This window comes from Scyliorhinus canicula, chromosome 5 (assembly GCF_902713615.1).
Source record: "Scyliorhinus canicula chromosome 5, sScyCan1.1, whole genome shotgun sequence".
Taxonomy (NCBI): domain Eukaryota; kingdom Metazoa; phylum Chordata; class Chondrichthyes; order Carcharhiniformes; family Scyliorhinidae; genus Scyliorhinus; species Scyliorhinus canicula.
The window spans coordinates 166530413-166545855 of NC_052150.1; the positions used below are offsets into that span (position 1 = coordinate 166530413).

The 15443-nt window shown below is 52.7% G+C and overlaps 1 protein-coding gene across 3 annotated transcripts in view; it reads right to left on the reverse strand.

Annotated features, from left to right (window-relative positions):
- LOC119966403 (cilia- and flagella-associated protein 69-like) overlaps positions 1-15443 on the reverse strand; it is a 181266-nt gene that overhangs the window by 78797 nt on the left and 87026 nt on the right. For all 3 annotated transcript variants that reach the window (XM_038798012.1, XM_038798011.1, XM_038798013.1), the window contains one exon: positions 1736-1854. In XM_038798012.1, the coding sequence (XP_038653940.1) occupies positions 1736-1854 (119 nt within the window). The remainder of the gene's footprint in view (positions 1-1735; positions 1855-15443) is intronic.

A 15443-nucleotide genomic window follows, 5' to 3' on the forward strand; every position in this document is an offset into this window, starting at 1 on the left:
CGTGATTAGGATTGAGGCCTGGGGTGCCCGGTGCAGATGTTGGTGGGGTGGGGGGGGGGGGTGGGGGGGTGGGGGGGGGGTGCTGAGGACCCTCTTGCAGGTGAGTTGGGCTCTGGGTGGGTTTGGGGGTTGCATCGGTGGGGGGGGGGGGGGGGGTGAAGAAATTGTAATGCCATTTAGAAATAATGGTGTCTTGATCTCTTTCTGCACTGAGGAGTTCCAGCGAGCGGAGCTCCTCAGTGCCAAAAGCGGGACTAAGTGCAGCTTCGTCGGAGAGTTCCCCACTGAAGCCCCAAATCTACCCGAATGGGAACAGAGTCATGTTCGATCAATTCAATAGTGTGTGGTTTCTTGGCGCTCCAAACGCCGGGAAACATTCGGCTAAATGTGGTTGCTATTGTCTTCTGTTTCCATTCGGGGCGATCGCGCCCCAAGTGTAATTTGTGGTGGATTTTGCTGGGAGTTTCTGCCTGGCTCTGTCAGCGAGTTCTCCATCACTGTCTAACACACATAGGGTGCGATTCTACGGAAAGATTTCTAAGTATGGTAGAGACCGGGAATTGTCACGAGATTCCCAGCGCTCGGCCCATTGAGGCCGGCAACGCTATTCAACGTTAATTGGTCCATTTAATGAGGTCTCACGGGCTGATTCGCCGGTACTGGCTCGTCAGCTCCCCGCTAACAATGTCAAGCAGCACTTAAGCAGCACTTGCTCAGACAACTGCAGCCAGCTCACAACAATGGCGCCCTTGAGACCAGCCCCAAGATTCAGTACGCTGACATGGGAAGGCTGCCAGACACAATGGAGGCCAGGAGGGATGTCCTGTTCTCTCAAGGGTCCTGGAAGGTTAGCCATAGGGCAGCCATTGCTGCCTGGGATGAGGTCGCTGTTGTGATCGCTGAGAGTGTGACCAGGAGGCCTGGCCTCCAATGCAGGAAAAGATCAATGACCTAAACGGGGCAGCATGGAGAGTAGACACCATGCCCTACCCCCCCCCAACCACCTCCGAGCCCTCAGCCCCTCCCGTGGGAGAATCTACCCCCCCTCACCCTTCAGCCCCTCCAACCCTTCCTCCACCCCTCCCCCTTCAAACACCCCAACTACTCTTTCAAACCCCCCCCCTCCCACTACTGTGAATCACGCTTGTGGCTAATGATGCCCTCTCTGTGTTTCCTCAGGAAAAGCTCTTCCACAACCATCGGGAGAGGTATCAGACTGCAGTAGCGTGCTAGACATAAGAATCCTCACCACCTTCGAGGAGCATGCACTGGAGGTGACTGAGGTGACCGAGGACAAAGCGGTCACCAACACGGAGGCTGGTGGATGCTGTCGGGTGAGGAGCCACCGGCCCCATCTGGTGCACCAGTCAAACGTGAGTTATTATTGCCTTGCTGACTGACCCATCCCACCACTGACCACATATCCATTCTCCTGCAGGTCCTCCAGCCAGCGGCGCTGGCCAGTGCCCTGGGGAGGCTGATAGATGCGGGGAGCCCAATGGATCCCGGGTCAGCACACCTAAGCGGGTTTTAAAAATACTTAGGCGTGCAAAGCTTGGTCCTGCACATTGTGGGCAGGATCCCCATCATGACGCCTTGCGTACTGGATGCCGCTTAGCCTGTGGGAGGCTTCGTTTAGCATCTATTGGCCATGTTGCGCCTCTGTTCGGGGGCAACATAGTTGGTAGATCGCGCGCTAAAAGTATTTATTGCTGCAGTATAACAAAGACCTTACCAGATACAGTCTACTGTGGACAGTATAAGTTTGTTGTGGCCCATACTACTGTAGAATTTATTTGGATTAATCTGTAACAGCTTTATGAGAATTTCCACTCCGAAGGTAGCAAAGAGTTCCTAATACACAATAAAAAAAAGTACAATTAGAAGATAAATGCTCAATCAGTAAATGCTGCATATAGCCTTCAACAGGTGAATGGATAATTACTTAGGGAGACTGTGGCAGGGTAGTGTTAATGTCATTGGACTGGTAATCCAGAACCTTAGGCCAATGCTCTTGGGGGAGGCGATGGCACAGTGGTATAAGTATTCTGGAGACCCAGGATAATGCTCTGGGGACCCGGGTTCAAATCAATTAAAGATCTAATGATGACCGCAAAACTATTAATTGTCATTAAAACCCCATCTGGTTCACTAATGTTCCTTGCACAGACTTGCATGGAATTGGACAGTGAATCGCCTCTGGTCACTGCTTCCGCTGATGAGTGCAAATCAGAGGTGGGAGAGCACTGTCACCCAAATGGGGAATCCTGCCCTGAATTTCACACACTGTTGAATTTTACGAGCTTCTACGGTTTCACTGTTAGAATCATAGAATCACAGAATCACTACAGTGCAGTAGGAGGCCATTCGGCCTATCGGGTCTGCACCGACCTTTGGAAAAAGTACCTTACTGAAGCCCACGCCCTGATCCTATCCCCTGTAACACAATCTAACCTTTTGGACACTAAGGGGCAATTAGCATGGCCAATCCACCTAACCTGCACATCTTTGGACATGATGCAGTGTGTCTGCTTTTTTCCTTTAGTACTTGATTGCTTCCATTGAATTTCACATCCCAATGACTTTTCCAAGCCTGCTGATTGACAGCTGAAGGCTATGCCAAAAGAGGAATTAGCTTTGTTTGTTTTTATAGCACTTCACAGTCCATTAACCCTGAGGTGCTTCCTCTTTTGAACAGTTGTCTATCTAACCATATTTTTTCTATAGTGTTTTTTTTCTCCTCTGAAGTATTTCCGAAGGGCAGGTGCCATGTCTGAGTGGGGGATTTTTTCATTGTGGATTTTTTCTACTCCAAAGTGCTTCCTAGAAAAAAACAGCTCCTCTGCCTGAGTGCTTGTTTTCAGAGTGGATTTTTTTCTTGTCTAAAGTGCTTCCCAGAAGGACCAGGTGCTCTGACAGCATTTTTTTTTAGACTGGCTCTTTTTCATCTTCTGATGCCTGAACAGAATGCCTGCACTGGAGGTACTTTTCCATCATAGAAGCAGTTGGCACCACTCAGATATTAAAGTGCAAGTGTTCATTAATGAGGGCCTTCTTACAACCACTGGATAGGCGTGATGACCATGCTGGGGTGCTTGGAGCCTCCTATAGCCCCTGGTGGTCAGAGACATGGCTGGACAGTCCCCTGGCACTGCCCCATGGCACCCTGGAAGTGCCAATCTGGCAGCGACAATTTAGCAATGCCAACCCAGCAATACCAGGGTGCCGGGGGCAGTGGCAGGCTGGCACTGCCACGGGGCAAGAACTGATGAAGTAGGGGACTGAGGGGGTGGGGACCTGAAGGTTAAAGTGGAGGCCCTGTAGAGGTGGGGGCCTTTAGTGGCTCCATAGTGGGGTGTGGTGGCTCACTTGGAGGCGGGCCTGATGATCGCGATGGGGGAGGGCGGGGGGGAGGGGCCTTTTCTGATGCGAATAGGCGAGGGAAGTAACTCAATTGGAAGGGCCCAGAAATCCGATGCAAGCAATCCATGCAGGTGGGGAAGGGGGGGGGGGGGGGGGGGGGGGGGGGGGGGGGGCTAACGCTGGCAAGAATGGTGGTGGGGGTACCGAAACTCTGATGCTGGTGGAGGCCTATAGTGTCACTTTGAGATCAGTGCTTGCCGTGCTTCTCTCCAAATTAGGGCTGGATTCTTCAGCACTGCCCACCGCAAGATCGTCATAGGTGAGACGCGGACAATGGAAACGTTCATTGATTTCATCATCAGCCGATTGCTCTCAGTCATTTTGGGGGAAATAAAGAAATGCTGCCTGTGATTCTCTAGTCCCACCTGAGCCAAGCAAAGGTCTGAGTGGGGCTGGAAAATATTTCTCTCAACATTTTCTGGTCCTGTCAGCAATGATGCCCACTGCTGGTGGGACCAGAAATTCTCACCTATTGTCATTCGATGTAACACTCACTGTCACCAGCTCAGATACGGACAATGTACATAATTTAGAAAATAACTTCAGAATTGCAATATCAGTGCAGTGACAATGCCACTACACTGTAATTCAGAGGCCCAGGTTAATTCACTGGGGGCAGGGGTTCAAAACTCACCATGGCAGCTGCCGAAATGTATGCAATTTATTAAAAATAGCTGGAATTGAATGCTAGTCTCAGCAACTGATTGTTGTAAAAGTCCATCTGGTTCATTAGGGAAGGCAATCTGCTGTCCTAACATGTGGCTCCAGCAAAGTCTTTCAGATTGCAGTGCAGATGCTCTGTGGAGTCACGTCAGGTTTACAGTATTTGTTTTTCCAATGACAATCCACCAGTACCCTTGTTGCTGAAAATCAGCCAGCCAACCCAGGCTGTTGATGCCAATTCTAAAATGGTGCATTCTGAAGCCAGATCTTCCTAAGGTCCTGAGGTTTTTCTCCAGTGAAAGCCAGGAGCCTTCCACTAACCATGTTTCAGACATGGGATAGCATTAAGTCGGAACACTATTGCAGCACACCGATGAGAGGCACCAAGAGAATGCACAAAGGTCAAAGATGTTTGTAATGCATGGCCTTATTTATACTTTTAGTTTATTTCAACATTCTGCTGTGATGGTCTGTAAGAAGGAAGGTGAGGTATGGGACTATTGTTGAATGATGCATTGTTGTTGAATGATATCGCCATCATATGAGCTGCTCACAGACAGCCCTACCAGAAAGGGGATGTCTCGGTTCCCTGCTCCCTTCCTCTTCTTCCTCAGCTGTTTGCCGATGGCAAGGTGTCTTCATGGTAATGAGATTGTGCAGCATAGATCAGACCAGCATGATATACTTACTGCAGTGCTCCTCCAGAGCAGTTCTGCAGCAAAAGTGTTTTGCCATGACAATGATCAGCTCTATCACACTCCATGTGTGTGGTAGTCACCACTTGTTGTATTATATTGTATATACTGCACTGCATACGAGAGTATTATGGTAAGGCCCCTGTACTACAGGTACGGGGGTAGATCCCTGCCTGCTGGCTCTGCCCAGTAGGCGGAGTATAAATGTGTGTGCTCACCGAGCTGCAGCCATTTCGGCAGCAGCTGCAGGAGGCCATACATCTCTGCTTAATGAAGGCTCAATTACTCTCTACTCTCGTCTCATCGTAACTGATAGTGCATCAATTTATTACACAGAGATTGTACAGCGATGGACCTCCGCATCAAGCCAGATCGCCTGCAGCTGCACCCTCAAACAACCAATGCCAAGTCAGCTTTTGCACATTGGCTAGCCTGCTTCGAGGCATACATAGGATCTGCGACTGACCCACCCTCAGAGGCACAGAAGGTCCAGACCCTCTACATGCGCCTGAGCTCGGACATCTTCCCCCTCATCCGGGTGCACCGACATACGCTGAGGCCATGGCGCAACTGAAGGAGAACTACACGCAGCAGATCTACGCCAGGCACCTCCTCGCCACACGGCATCAACTTCCCAGTGAGTCTGTGGAGGATTTCTGGCGTGCCCTGCAACTCCTAGTGAGAGACTGTGATTGTCAGGCCGTCTCAGCCTCTGAACATTCGGACTTGCTACTTAGAGACGCGATCATTACAGGCATAGAGTCGGCCTACATCCGCCAGTGACTCTTAGAAGGGGCTACCCTCGACCTCGCGGCGACCAAGAAACTAGCACTCTCGCTCACGGTCGCCTCGCGGAATATTCAAGCGTATGCCCCTGACCGCGCGGCCCACCCCTCCTGGACAGCGTGGACTCCGCCAGTGAATGCCCTACCGTGCACCCCATCAGCGACCGCCCCAGCCAACCCCAGGCCTGCTCCGTGCGGCAACCAAACAACCCCGGGGAACCCAAGTGTTACTTCTGCGGACAGTCAAAGCACCCCCACAATGCTGTCCGGCATGGAGTGCACTCTGCAAGGCCTGTGGTTAGAAAGGCCATTTTGCTGCTGTGTGCCAGGCCCGCTCGGTTGTCGCCGTTGCCCCAGCGTCCCCCATGTGCGACCCCCCGGCACCGCCATCTTCCTCCCCGCAGACCACGTGCAGCCGGTGGGCAGCGCCATATTGCTCCCCTCACAACACGTGCGGCCGTGGGCGTCGCCATCTTACTCACCATCTTGCTCGCCTCAGGACACGTGCAGCCCGTGGGCGCCACCATCTTGCCCACCCTAGGATACGTGCAGCCTGTGGGCGCCGCCATGTTCCCCGTCTCAGGATCCCTGCTCGCCGGACACCTCATCGGACCGCTCATCGCCTGCAACCGCTGTCGACCCAACACGCCTGGCTTCCGTTACGATCGACCAGACACGACCTCACAACCTCTCAACCGCGTCGACGACGGTGAAGATTGACGGGCACAAGGTTTCCTGCCTTCTGGATTCCGGAAGCACTGAGAGCATTATCCACCCTCACGGTCCACTCCACCAACCAGAGAATCTCCCTGGCCTCCGGCTCCCACTCCGTGGCGATCCGGGGGTACTGCATTGCCACCCTCACCATCCAGGGTGTAGAGTTCAGCGGCTTCCGCCTCTACCTCCGCCCAACCTTTGCGCTGCCCTGCTACTCGGCCTGGAATTCCAGTGCACCCTTCAGAGCCTAACCTTGAAATTTGGAGGGCCCTACCACTCCTTACTGTATGCAGTCTCACGACCCTTAAGGTCGACCTACCTTCCCTGTTTGCGAACTTCACCCCAGATTGCAAACCGGTCGCCACCAGGAGCAGACGGTACAGTGCCCAGGACAGGACCCAGTCCAGCGGCTGCTATGGGAAGGTATTATCGAGGCTAGCAACAACCCCTGGAGAGCCCAAGTGGTAAGTGGTAAAAACTGGGGAGAAAAACAGGATGGTCGTTGACTACAGTCAGATCATCAATCGGTACACGCAGTTCGACTCGTACCCCCTCCCTCGCATATCTGATATGGTCAATCAGATTGCACAGTACCGGGTCTTCTCGACAGGAAACCTGAAATCTACCTACCACCAGCTCCCCACTCGCAAGACGGACCGCCAGTACACCGCATTTGAAGTGGACGGCCGCGTTTACTATTTCCTTAGGTTTTCCTTCGGTGTCACTAATGGGGTCTCGGTCTTCCAACGGGAGATGGACCGAATGGTTGACCGTGATGTACCATCAATTGGACGCGAGACACGATGAAGGTCCAAACTTAGGCTTTAATCAGCTAGATGTTAGCCCGGTGGTCGACTACAGTGAAAGGCTGACCGCCGGGAACTCTGGGTACTTATACCCCGCCTTGGAGGCGGGGTCTACTTGCCTCTCGAACAATTGGTGAGCAGTCACATGACTAGTCTCAGCCAATCAGCCGAGAGGCACATGACCAGCCAGAGCCAATGGGAAACCAGTGTTCTGCACCAATGGCAGTGCTCCTATCCATACCACCACAGATCGGTACAGACTGTGGGCCACTTTCCCGTACCTGGACACCGTCACCATCTGCGGACATGACCAGCAGTACCACAACGCTAACCTTTCCAAATTTCTCCACACCGCCAGACTCCTTAACCTAACCTACAACAAGGAGAAGTGTGTGTTCAGCACGGACCGATTAGCCATCCTCGGCTATGTGCTCCAGAACGGAGTTCTAGGCCCCGACCCAATCGCATGCGCCCCCTCATGGAACTCCCCCTCCCCCACTGCCCAAGGCCCTCAAACGATGCCTGGGTATTTTTTCGTACTACGCCCAGTGGGTCCCAAACCATGCGGACAAGGCCCACCCCCTCAATCAATCTACCATTTTCCCACTGACGGCCGAGGCTCACCAGGCCTTCAACCGTATCAAGGCCGACATCGCCACGGCCGCGATGCATGGGGTCGACGAGACGCTTCCCTTCCAAGTCGAGAGCGATGCATCAGACGTTGCTCTGGCCGCCACCCTCAACCAAGCAGGCAGGACCGTGATACTCTTTTCCCGCACCCTCTATGCCTCCAAAATTCGGCACTCCTCCGTCGAGAAGGAGGCCTAGGCCATCGTAGAAGCTGTGCGACATTGGAAGCATTACCTAGCCGGCAGGAGATTCACTCTCCCCACTGACCAACGATCGGTTGTCTTCATGTTTAACAACACACAGCGGGGTAAGATCAAAAACTATAAGATCTTGTGGTGGAGGATCGAGCTCCCCACCTACAATTACGAGATTTTGTATTGCCCCGGTAACCTCAACAAACACCACCGATGCCCTATCCCGAGGGACATGTGCCAGCGCACAAGTAGACCGACTCCGCACCTTGCATGACGATCTCTGTCACCCAGGGGTCACCTGCTTGTATCACTTCATAAAGGCCCGCAATCTGCCCTACTCCAATGAGAAAGTCAGGGCTATCACCAGAGACTGCCAGGTCTGCGCGGAGGGTAAAGCGCACTTCTACCAGCCAACCCATGCGCTCCTGGTGAAGGCCTCCCACCCCTTTGAGCGCCTCACCGTGGACGTCAAAGGGCCCCTCCCCTCCACTGACCTCAATGTGGTCGACGAGTACATGAGATTCCCCTTCGCCATCCCATGCCCCGACATGACGTCTGTCATCAAACCCCTTAACACCATCTTCGCTCTGTTCGGTTTCCCCACCTATGTCCACAGCAACCGGGGATCCTCATTCATGGGCTCATCGGAGCTGCGCCAGTACCTGCTCAGCAAGGGCATTGCCTCGAGCAGGACGCCCAGCTACAACTCCTGGGGAAACAGGCAGGTGGAGCGGGAGAATGGGACGGTCTGGAAGGCCGTCCAGCTGGCCCTACGCTCCAGAAATCTCCCGGCCTCCCGTTGGCAGGAGGACCTCCCTGGCACCCTTAACGCCATTCAGTCGCTCCTGTGTACTGCGACTAACGAAACCCCCCATGAACGTCTCTTTGCCTTCCCTTGGAAGTCCACCTCCGGGGTTTCGCTCCCAACATGGCTGGCACCTCCAGCACCCGTTCTCCTCCGTAAACATGTGCAGCTACACAAGTCGGACCCATTGGTTGAGAGGGTACAGCTACTCTATGCAAACCCGCAGTATGCCTATGTAGCGTATCCCGACGGCCGCCAAGACACAATCTCCCTTTGGGACCTGGCATCAGCTGGGTTCCTGGGCACCCCCCCCCCCCCCAACCACCCCGGCACCACCCTCCCTTCTCCCGGCACATCCCACCACAGCGCCCACTCCAGGACAACCCGTCCTACCCTTGGTCCCACCCGGGGATGAAGAGGATGTCGACACGCTCCCAGAGTCACCGACGACTGAACCGACGCCTGACTCGCCACCAACACTGTGGCGCTCTCAACGACGGATCAAGGCGCCCGATCATCTAAATTTGTAACCTCCTCTGAAATTTTAATGACAACCTGTATGTAGATAGTTTTCCACCACCCCCGCTGGACTCATATTTAACAGGGGGTGAATGGGGTAGTCACCACTGTTGTATTATATTATAGATACTGCACTGCATACAAGGGTATTACGGTAAGGCCCCTGTACTACAGATACGGGGGTAGATCCCTGCCAGCTGGCTCCGCCCAGTAGGTGGAGTATAAATGTGTGTGCTCATTTCGGCAGCAGCTGTAGGAGGCCACACATCTGTGTAATAAAGCCTCGATTACTCTCTACTCTCGTCTCATTGTAATTCATAGTGCATCAATGTGGAAGCAAGACTTTCATTGTATACAAGCTGCAAAGATGTGTGTGGGTTGCAAACAGAAGTCATTAGGTGATCATTTGATAGCCTTTGTTGCCACAGTGGCTGCACTCTGATCTAGTGTGGTGGTCAAATACAGGTGGCACAGCAGATTACTGCAGAGTGAAGGCATCCTGACTGCTGCCAGGATACTGAACAATGACCGGCATGATTCACTGTGTTTGGTTGCAAGCCATCTCGACAGGAAACCTGGATGGATTGGATTGGATTGGATTTGTTTATTGTCACGTGTACCGAGGTACAGTGAAAAGTATTTTTCTGAAAGCAGCTCAACTGATCATTAAGTACATGTGAAGAAAAGGGAATAAAAGAAAATACAAGAAAATACATAATAGGGCAACACAAGATATACAACTGCATAAGCACTGGCATCCGATGAAGCATACAGGGTGTAGTGTTAATGAGGTCAGTCAATAAGAGGGTCATTTAGGAGTCTGGTGACAGTGGGGAAGAAGCTGTTTTTGAGTCTGTTCGTGTGTGTTCTCAGACTTCTGTATCTCCTGTCCGATGGAAGAAGTTGGAAGAGTGAGTAAGCCGGGTGGGAGGGATCTTTGATTATGCTGCCCGCTTTCCCCAGGCAGCGGGAGGTGTAGATGGAGTCAATGGATGGGAGGCAGGTTTGTGTGATGGACTGGGCGGTATTCACGACTCCCTGAAGTTTCTTGCGGTCCTGGGCCAGGCAATTGCCATACCAGGCTGTGATGCAGCCCGATAAGATGCTTTCTATGGTGCATCTGTAAAAGTTGGTAAGGGTTAATGTGGACATGCCGAATTTCCTTAGTTTCCTGAGGAAGTATAGGCGCTGTTGTGCTTTCTTGGTGATAGCGTCGACGTGAGTGGACCACGACAGATTTTTGGTGATGTTTACCCCATGGAATTTGAAACTACTAACTATCTCCGCCTCTGCCCCGTTGATGCTGACAGCAGTGTGTATAGTACTTTGCTTCCTGAAGTCAATGACCAGCTGTTTAGTTGTTTAGGGGCTGTTTAGCACAGGGCTAAATTGCGAGCTTTGAAAGCAGACCAAGGCTGGCAAGCCAGTAGATCAAGGCGTTCCGGGAGTATGGAGGTGATGCGCTTCATGATCAGCCTCTCGAAGCACTTCATTACGACTGAAGTCAGGGCCACCGGGCGGTAGTCATTGAGGCACGTTGCCTGGTTCTTCTTTGGTACCGGTATGATGGTGGTCTTCTTGAAGCAGATGGGAACCTCGGAGTGGAGTAGGGACAGGTTAAAGATGTCTGTGAATACCTCTGCCAGCTGGTCCGCGCAGGCTCAGAGTGCACGACCAGGGGTCTCGTCTGGGCACGTCGCCTTCCGCAGGTTCACTTTCAGGAAGGCCGATCTGACTTCGGAAGCTGTGATGGTGGGTATGGGTGAATTATTGGCTGCTGGGGCTCTCGACAGCGGATTGTTGGTTACCTGCTTGAACCGAGCATAGAATATATTGAGTTCATCGGGGAGGAGTGTGCTGCTGCCAGAGATACTGCTCGGCTTCGCTTTGTAGCCAGTTATGTTGTTCAGTCCTTGCCACAACCGCCGAGAGTCTGTCTGTGACACCAGCTTGGTTTGATATTCTCTCTTGGCATCTCGGATGACTTTGCGGAGGTCGTACCTGGATTTCTTGTATAGGTCAGTGTTGTCTGCCTTGAACGCCTCAGATCTGTCCTTCAGTAGGGAGTCAATCTCGTGGTTGAGCCATGGTTTCCGGTTGGGGAATGTACGTACTGCTTTCTTTGGCACGCAGTCGTCCACACATTTGCTGATGAAGTCTGTGACGGTGGTGGCATACTCATTTAAGTTAGTCGCTGAGTACTTAAATATGGACCAGTCCACTGTCTCTAAGCAGTCACGTAAGAGCTCTTCTGTCTCCTTGGACCAGCACTGCACAACCTTCTTAGCTGGATTCTCCCGCTTGAGTTTCTGCTTGTAAGCCGGGAGAAGGAGCACTGTCTTATGGTCTGATTTCCCAAAGTGCGGCCGGGGGATGGAACGGTAGGCGCCCTTGATTTTTGAGTAGCAGTGGTCAAGAGTGATGTCGCCCCTGGTGGGACAGGAGATGTGCTGGTTGAATTTTGGCAGTACACTCTTGAGGTTGGCCTTGTTGAAGTATCCAGCCACAATGAACAAGGCCTCCACAAGGTGTTCTGTTTCGTAGTTGTTTATAACTGTACAGTTCATCCAGCGCCTTCCTCACTTCTGCCTGGGGTGGGATATAGACCGCTATGATAATGGCTGAAGTGAACGCACGTGGACGATAGTATGGGCGGCACTTCACAGTCAGGTATTCCAGGTCTGGGGAGCAGTAGGTCACCAGGGTCGCCACATCCAAGCACCAGGAGGAGTTGATGAGGAGGCACACCCCTCCACCCTTCGCTTTGCCTCAAGATGCCATGCGGTCCGCCCGGTGAATTGAGAAGACTTCAGGTTGTATGGCACAGTCCGGTGAGGCAGGGGTGAGTCATGTCTCTGTGAAACAGAGCTCACAGCAGTCTCTTACTTCCCTCTGAGAGGTAAGTCTGCGTTAAGTTCATCCAGCTTGTTTTCAATCACTTGGATGTTTGCCAGGAGTATGCTGGGGAGAGGGGTCTTGAAACCGTGTTGCTTCAGTCTAACCTGCAGACCGCCGCATTTCCCTCGCTTCCTCAGTCGGCGGCTGCTGCTGGATGATCCTGGGATCAGATGGGAAACGTCAACCCTTGTGGAAGGTAGGTGGTTGCGTCTGGCGGGGTCCAGGGCACTGGCGGGGACCAGTGCGCTGTTTACGTATCCATATCCGTTTCGGTTACTTGAAGAGAATGCTGGTAATTTTGTGTCATCCAGACCAAGTTAAGGAGGTTTTGCAGTTTTGTGCCATTTGTGGTGAAGACCAAGGATGGGATTCTCCGTCGGCTGATGTCGGAATCAGGAAAGCGATTGGGCAAAGAATCAGTTTTGACGTTGAAATCGTGACTGGGCACCGATTTCACGCCAAATCGCAATTCTCCAGTGCCTCGACAGCTGCGTCAATGCGTTCCACTCCGCATGTACAGCAAGCGCTGTTGGCATAGCATTAGCGGGCTTGACCTGGTATTTTCTGGGGTCTCCGCAATTCTCCATCTCCACTGGGAGAAATTCCCAACTGCGAGTCATAGTCAAAGAATTTGCAACGCAGAAGGAGGCCATTTGGCCCATCGAGTCTGCACCAGCCCTTGGAAAGAGCACCCTACTTAAGGGCACACCTCCACCCTATCCCCGTAACCCAGTTAACCCCACTTAACCTTTTTGGACATTAAGGGCAATTTAGCATGGCCAATCCACCTAGCTCGCACATCTTTGAACTGTGGGAGGAAACCGGAGCACCTGGAGGAAACTCACGCAAACACTGGGAGAAAGTGCAGACTCCACACAGACAGTGACCCAGCGGGGAATCGAACCTGGGATACTGGAGCTGTGAACTAACCATTATATATATAGCTAACCACTATGCTACCATGCTGCCCCCTAGTTCACTTGTGCTTTTACAAAACAAGAAGCAGGTGACGTGGCTGATAAGGAAGAGAGAGGAGGTAGGCCATGCAGAGGCAGATGGTGGGCTGCCAGTCCTGACAGTGCCCAGGCTGGCTGGGGAGGGGGGGGGGGGGGGGGGGAAGGGCCGTGGAGCCAATGTGACACCCAACGAGACTGGAACAGTGTCCAGGCTTGGACCGCCATTGCCGCAGCCCACTTGCTGCGCACCCCACTGACCATCCACCTTGGTCCCTGGTTCTGCAGTGACACTAGACTAATGGGTGCTCCCACCCCTGCACCCCACTCACTGCCATACACCCCCCCAACCCAGCTGCCACCCGCTGGCAGCCCAACCAGGGCAATGCCCACAGTAGCCCATACGGGGACCCCAGGCGGGGGCCACGGAGTGTACTGCTGGCAAGGGCAGTGCCAGCTGATGGTACCCCTGGCAACTGGGATGGGCAGCAAGGCCAGAGGCCCCCAACAACGGGGCCAGGGGGGCGGGGATAGGGGAGGGGGCGGAACATGCAGGGGCAGAGCCCGTCGTGCCAACCAGAGCCATTGTGTAGCCCATTGGATATGACCAATTAGGTGCCCCCACCCCACTTCCCCCTCACCCCACCATACGGTGCTGGATGGAGGCCGCGGAGCATACAGCTGGCATGGGCAGTGCCAGCCGATGGTACCACTGGCAGCAGGGATGGGCACCAGGGCCAGAGGATGGGAGAGGGGGGAACATGCGGGTGCAGAGCCTGCAGTGCCAATCGGGGCCACCATGTAGTCCATTGGACCTGGTTGGGCATGGGGGTATGCCCTGTGCTAACATGTTGGCATTTTACCCCTGCAGACAATAGATATTGGAATACAAACAGCAATGGTGGCCTTCCTGCTAGTCGCCGCAGCGTTGGGGGATGCACTGAGGCTCTATGAGCTGGCCCGAAGAGGAGGAAGCTGCAACAGTGGAGCCTGCCCCTTCTGGTACTGTGGGGAATGGGGGAGGATCCCTGCTTCTGTAACTGTGAAGGTGACGGTTGACCTGAACCTCTACGCCAAGGGGTGTTTCCAGGTGTTGAGTAGGAACCTGGAGGATGGCAGGAAGGAGGGGGGGGGGGGGGGGGATGTGGGTGTGTCACTAGACCAGTGAGCGCTGGCTGAACTGTGGTCCCTGAGCCAAGCTCACGACCAACTCTTTCTAGGTGTTGCCCCAAAGGCCATTGAAGCCTCCTGTCCCTCCCCGAACTGCAAATCCTGCTCACCCCTTTACCACTAGATGCTTCCCCATAAGAGAGACCCCTACCAGACCCCACCATAAGAGAGACCTTACACCAGGGACTCCCCCATTACAGAGACCCCCACCAGAACCCCCCCCCCACCTCACATACAGAGACCCCTGTCTGGAAGAGAGCAGCCCAGACAGAAGACAGCAAAATATATCACTGCTTCAAAATTCACCTGTGCAATACACCTTCTGGCTCAGGCAGCAAAAGCAGCACCTGCAAAAACCACATCAGATTGGTTTAAACTCCTCAGATCTTTGATCTGTAAGGCTTTCATTCAAATCAATGTGAAATTGGTTTTGCTAAGCTGTGATTGACAGCTTGCACAGCCAGCTGTTTGGATTGTTTAATTTAATTTCCCATCACACTTGAATAAATTTCAAGTACCCTGCTGTGTAACTAATCTCAAAGTTTATAAACATTTAGCTATGATGTGACAGCTCTTAGACCACATCAAAAGCAGTAAACTGCTTTCTGCCAAGAAAAAGAGGAAGTGAGAGCACTAAACTGCCTGCTCAGTCCAATAGGGGCTGGTTTAATATTGCGGACTAAACAGCTGGCTTGTAATGCAGAATAAAACCAGCAGCGCGGATTCAATTCCCGTACCGACCTCTCCAAACAGGTGCCAGAATGTGGCGACTAGGGGCTGTTCACAGTAACTTCATTGAAGCCTACTTGTGACAATAAGTGATTATTATTAGCAGGACTTGTGAGGGAACCCCTTACAATCCCTGTCATTTATCAATTTGGATGGCAAGGGATAGTGAATCGCCTCTGGATTCCCGCTCCCAACGCGAGCGTAAATCAGAGATGATTCATCTCGGCGGGAGAACTCAGCCCAGTATTTAATGTTTGCTGTGACACGTGCATAGTAATTGTTTTATCTTTTAAACTGTGGAATCTTGTGTCTTCATTCTTTTAGTAAGTGACTGGGATATCTGCTGAGATTGGAGCAATTGGAGGGACCTCAACACATAAAGGTTCATGGTCATGGTCACCTTCACAGCCACTAACAATGTGATTCTTGGAGACATGACCTACAGCCATGTTTGTT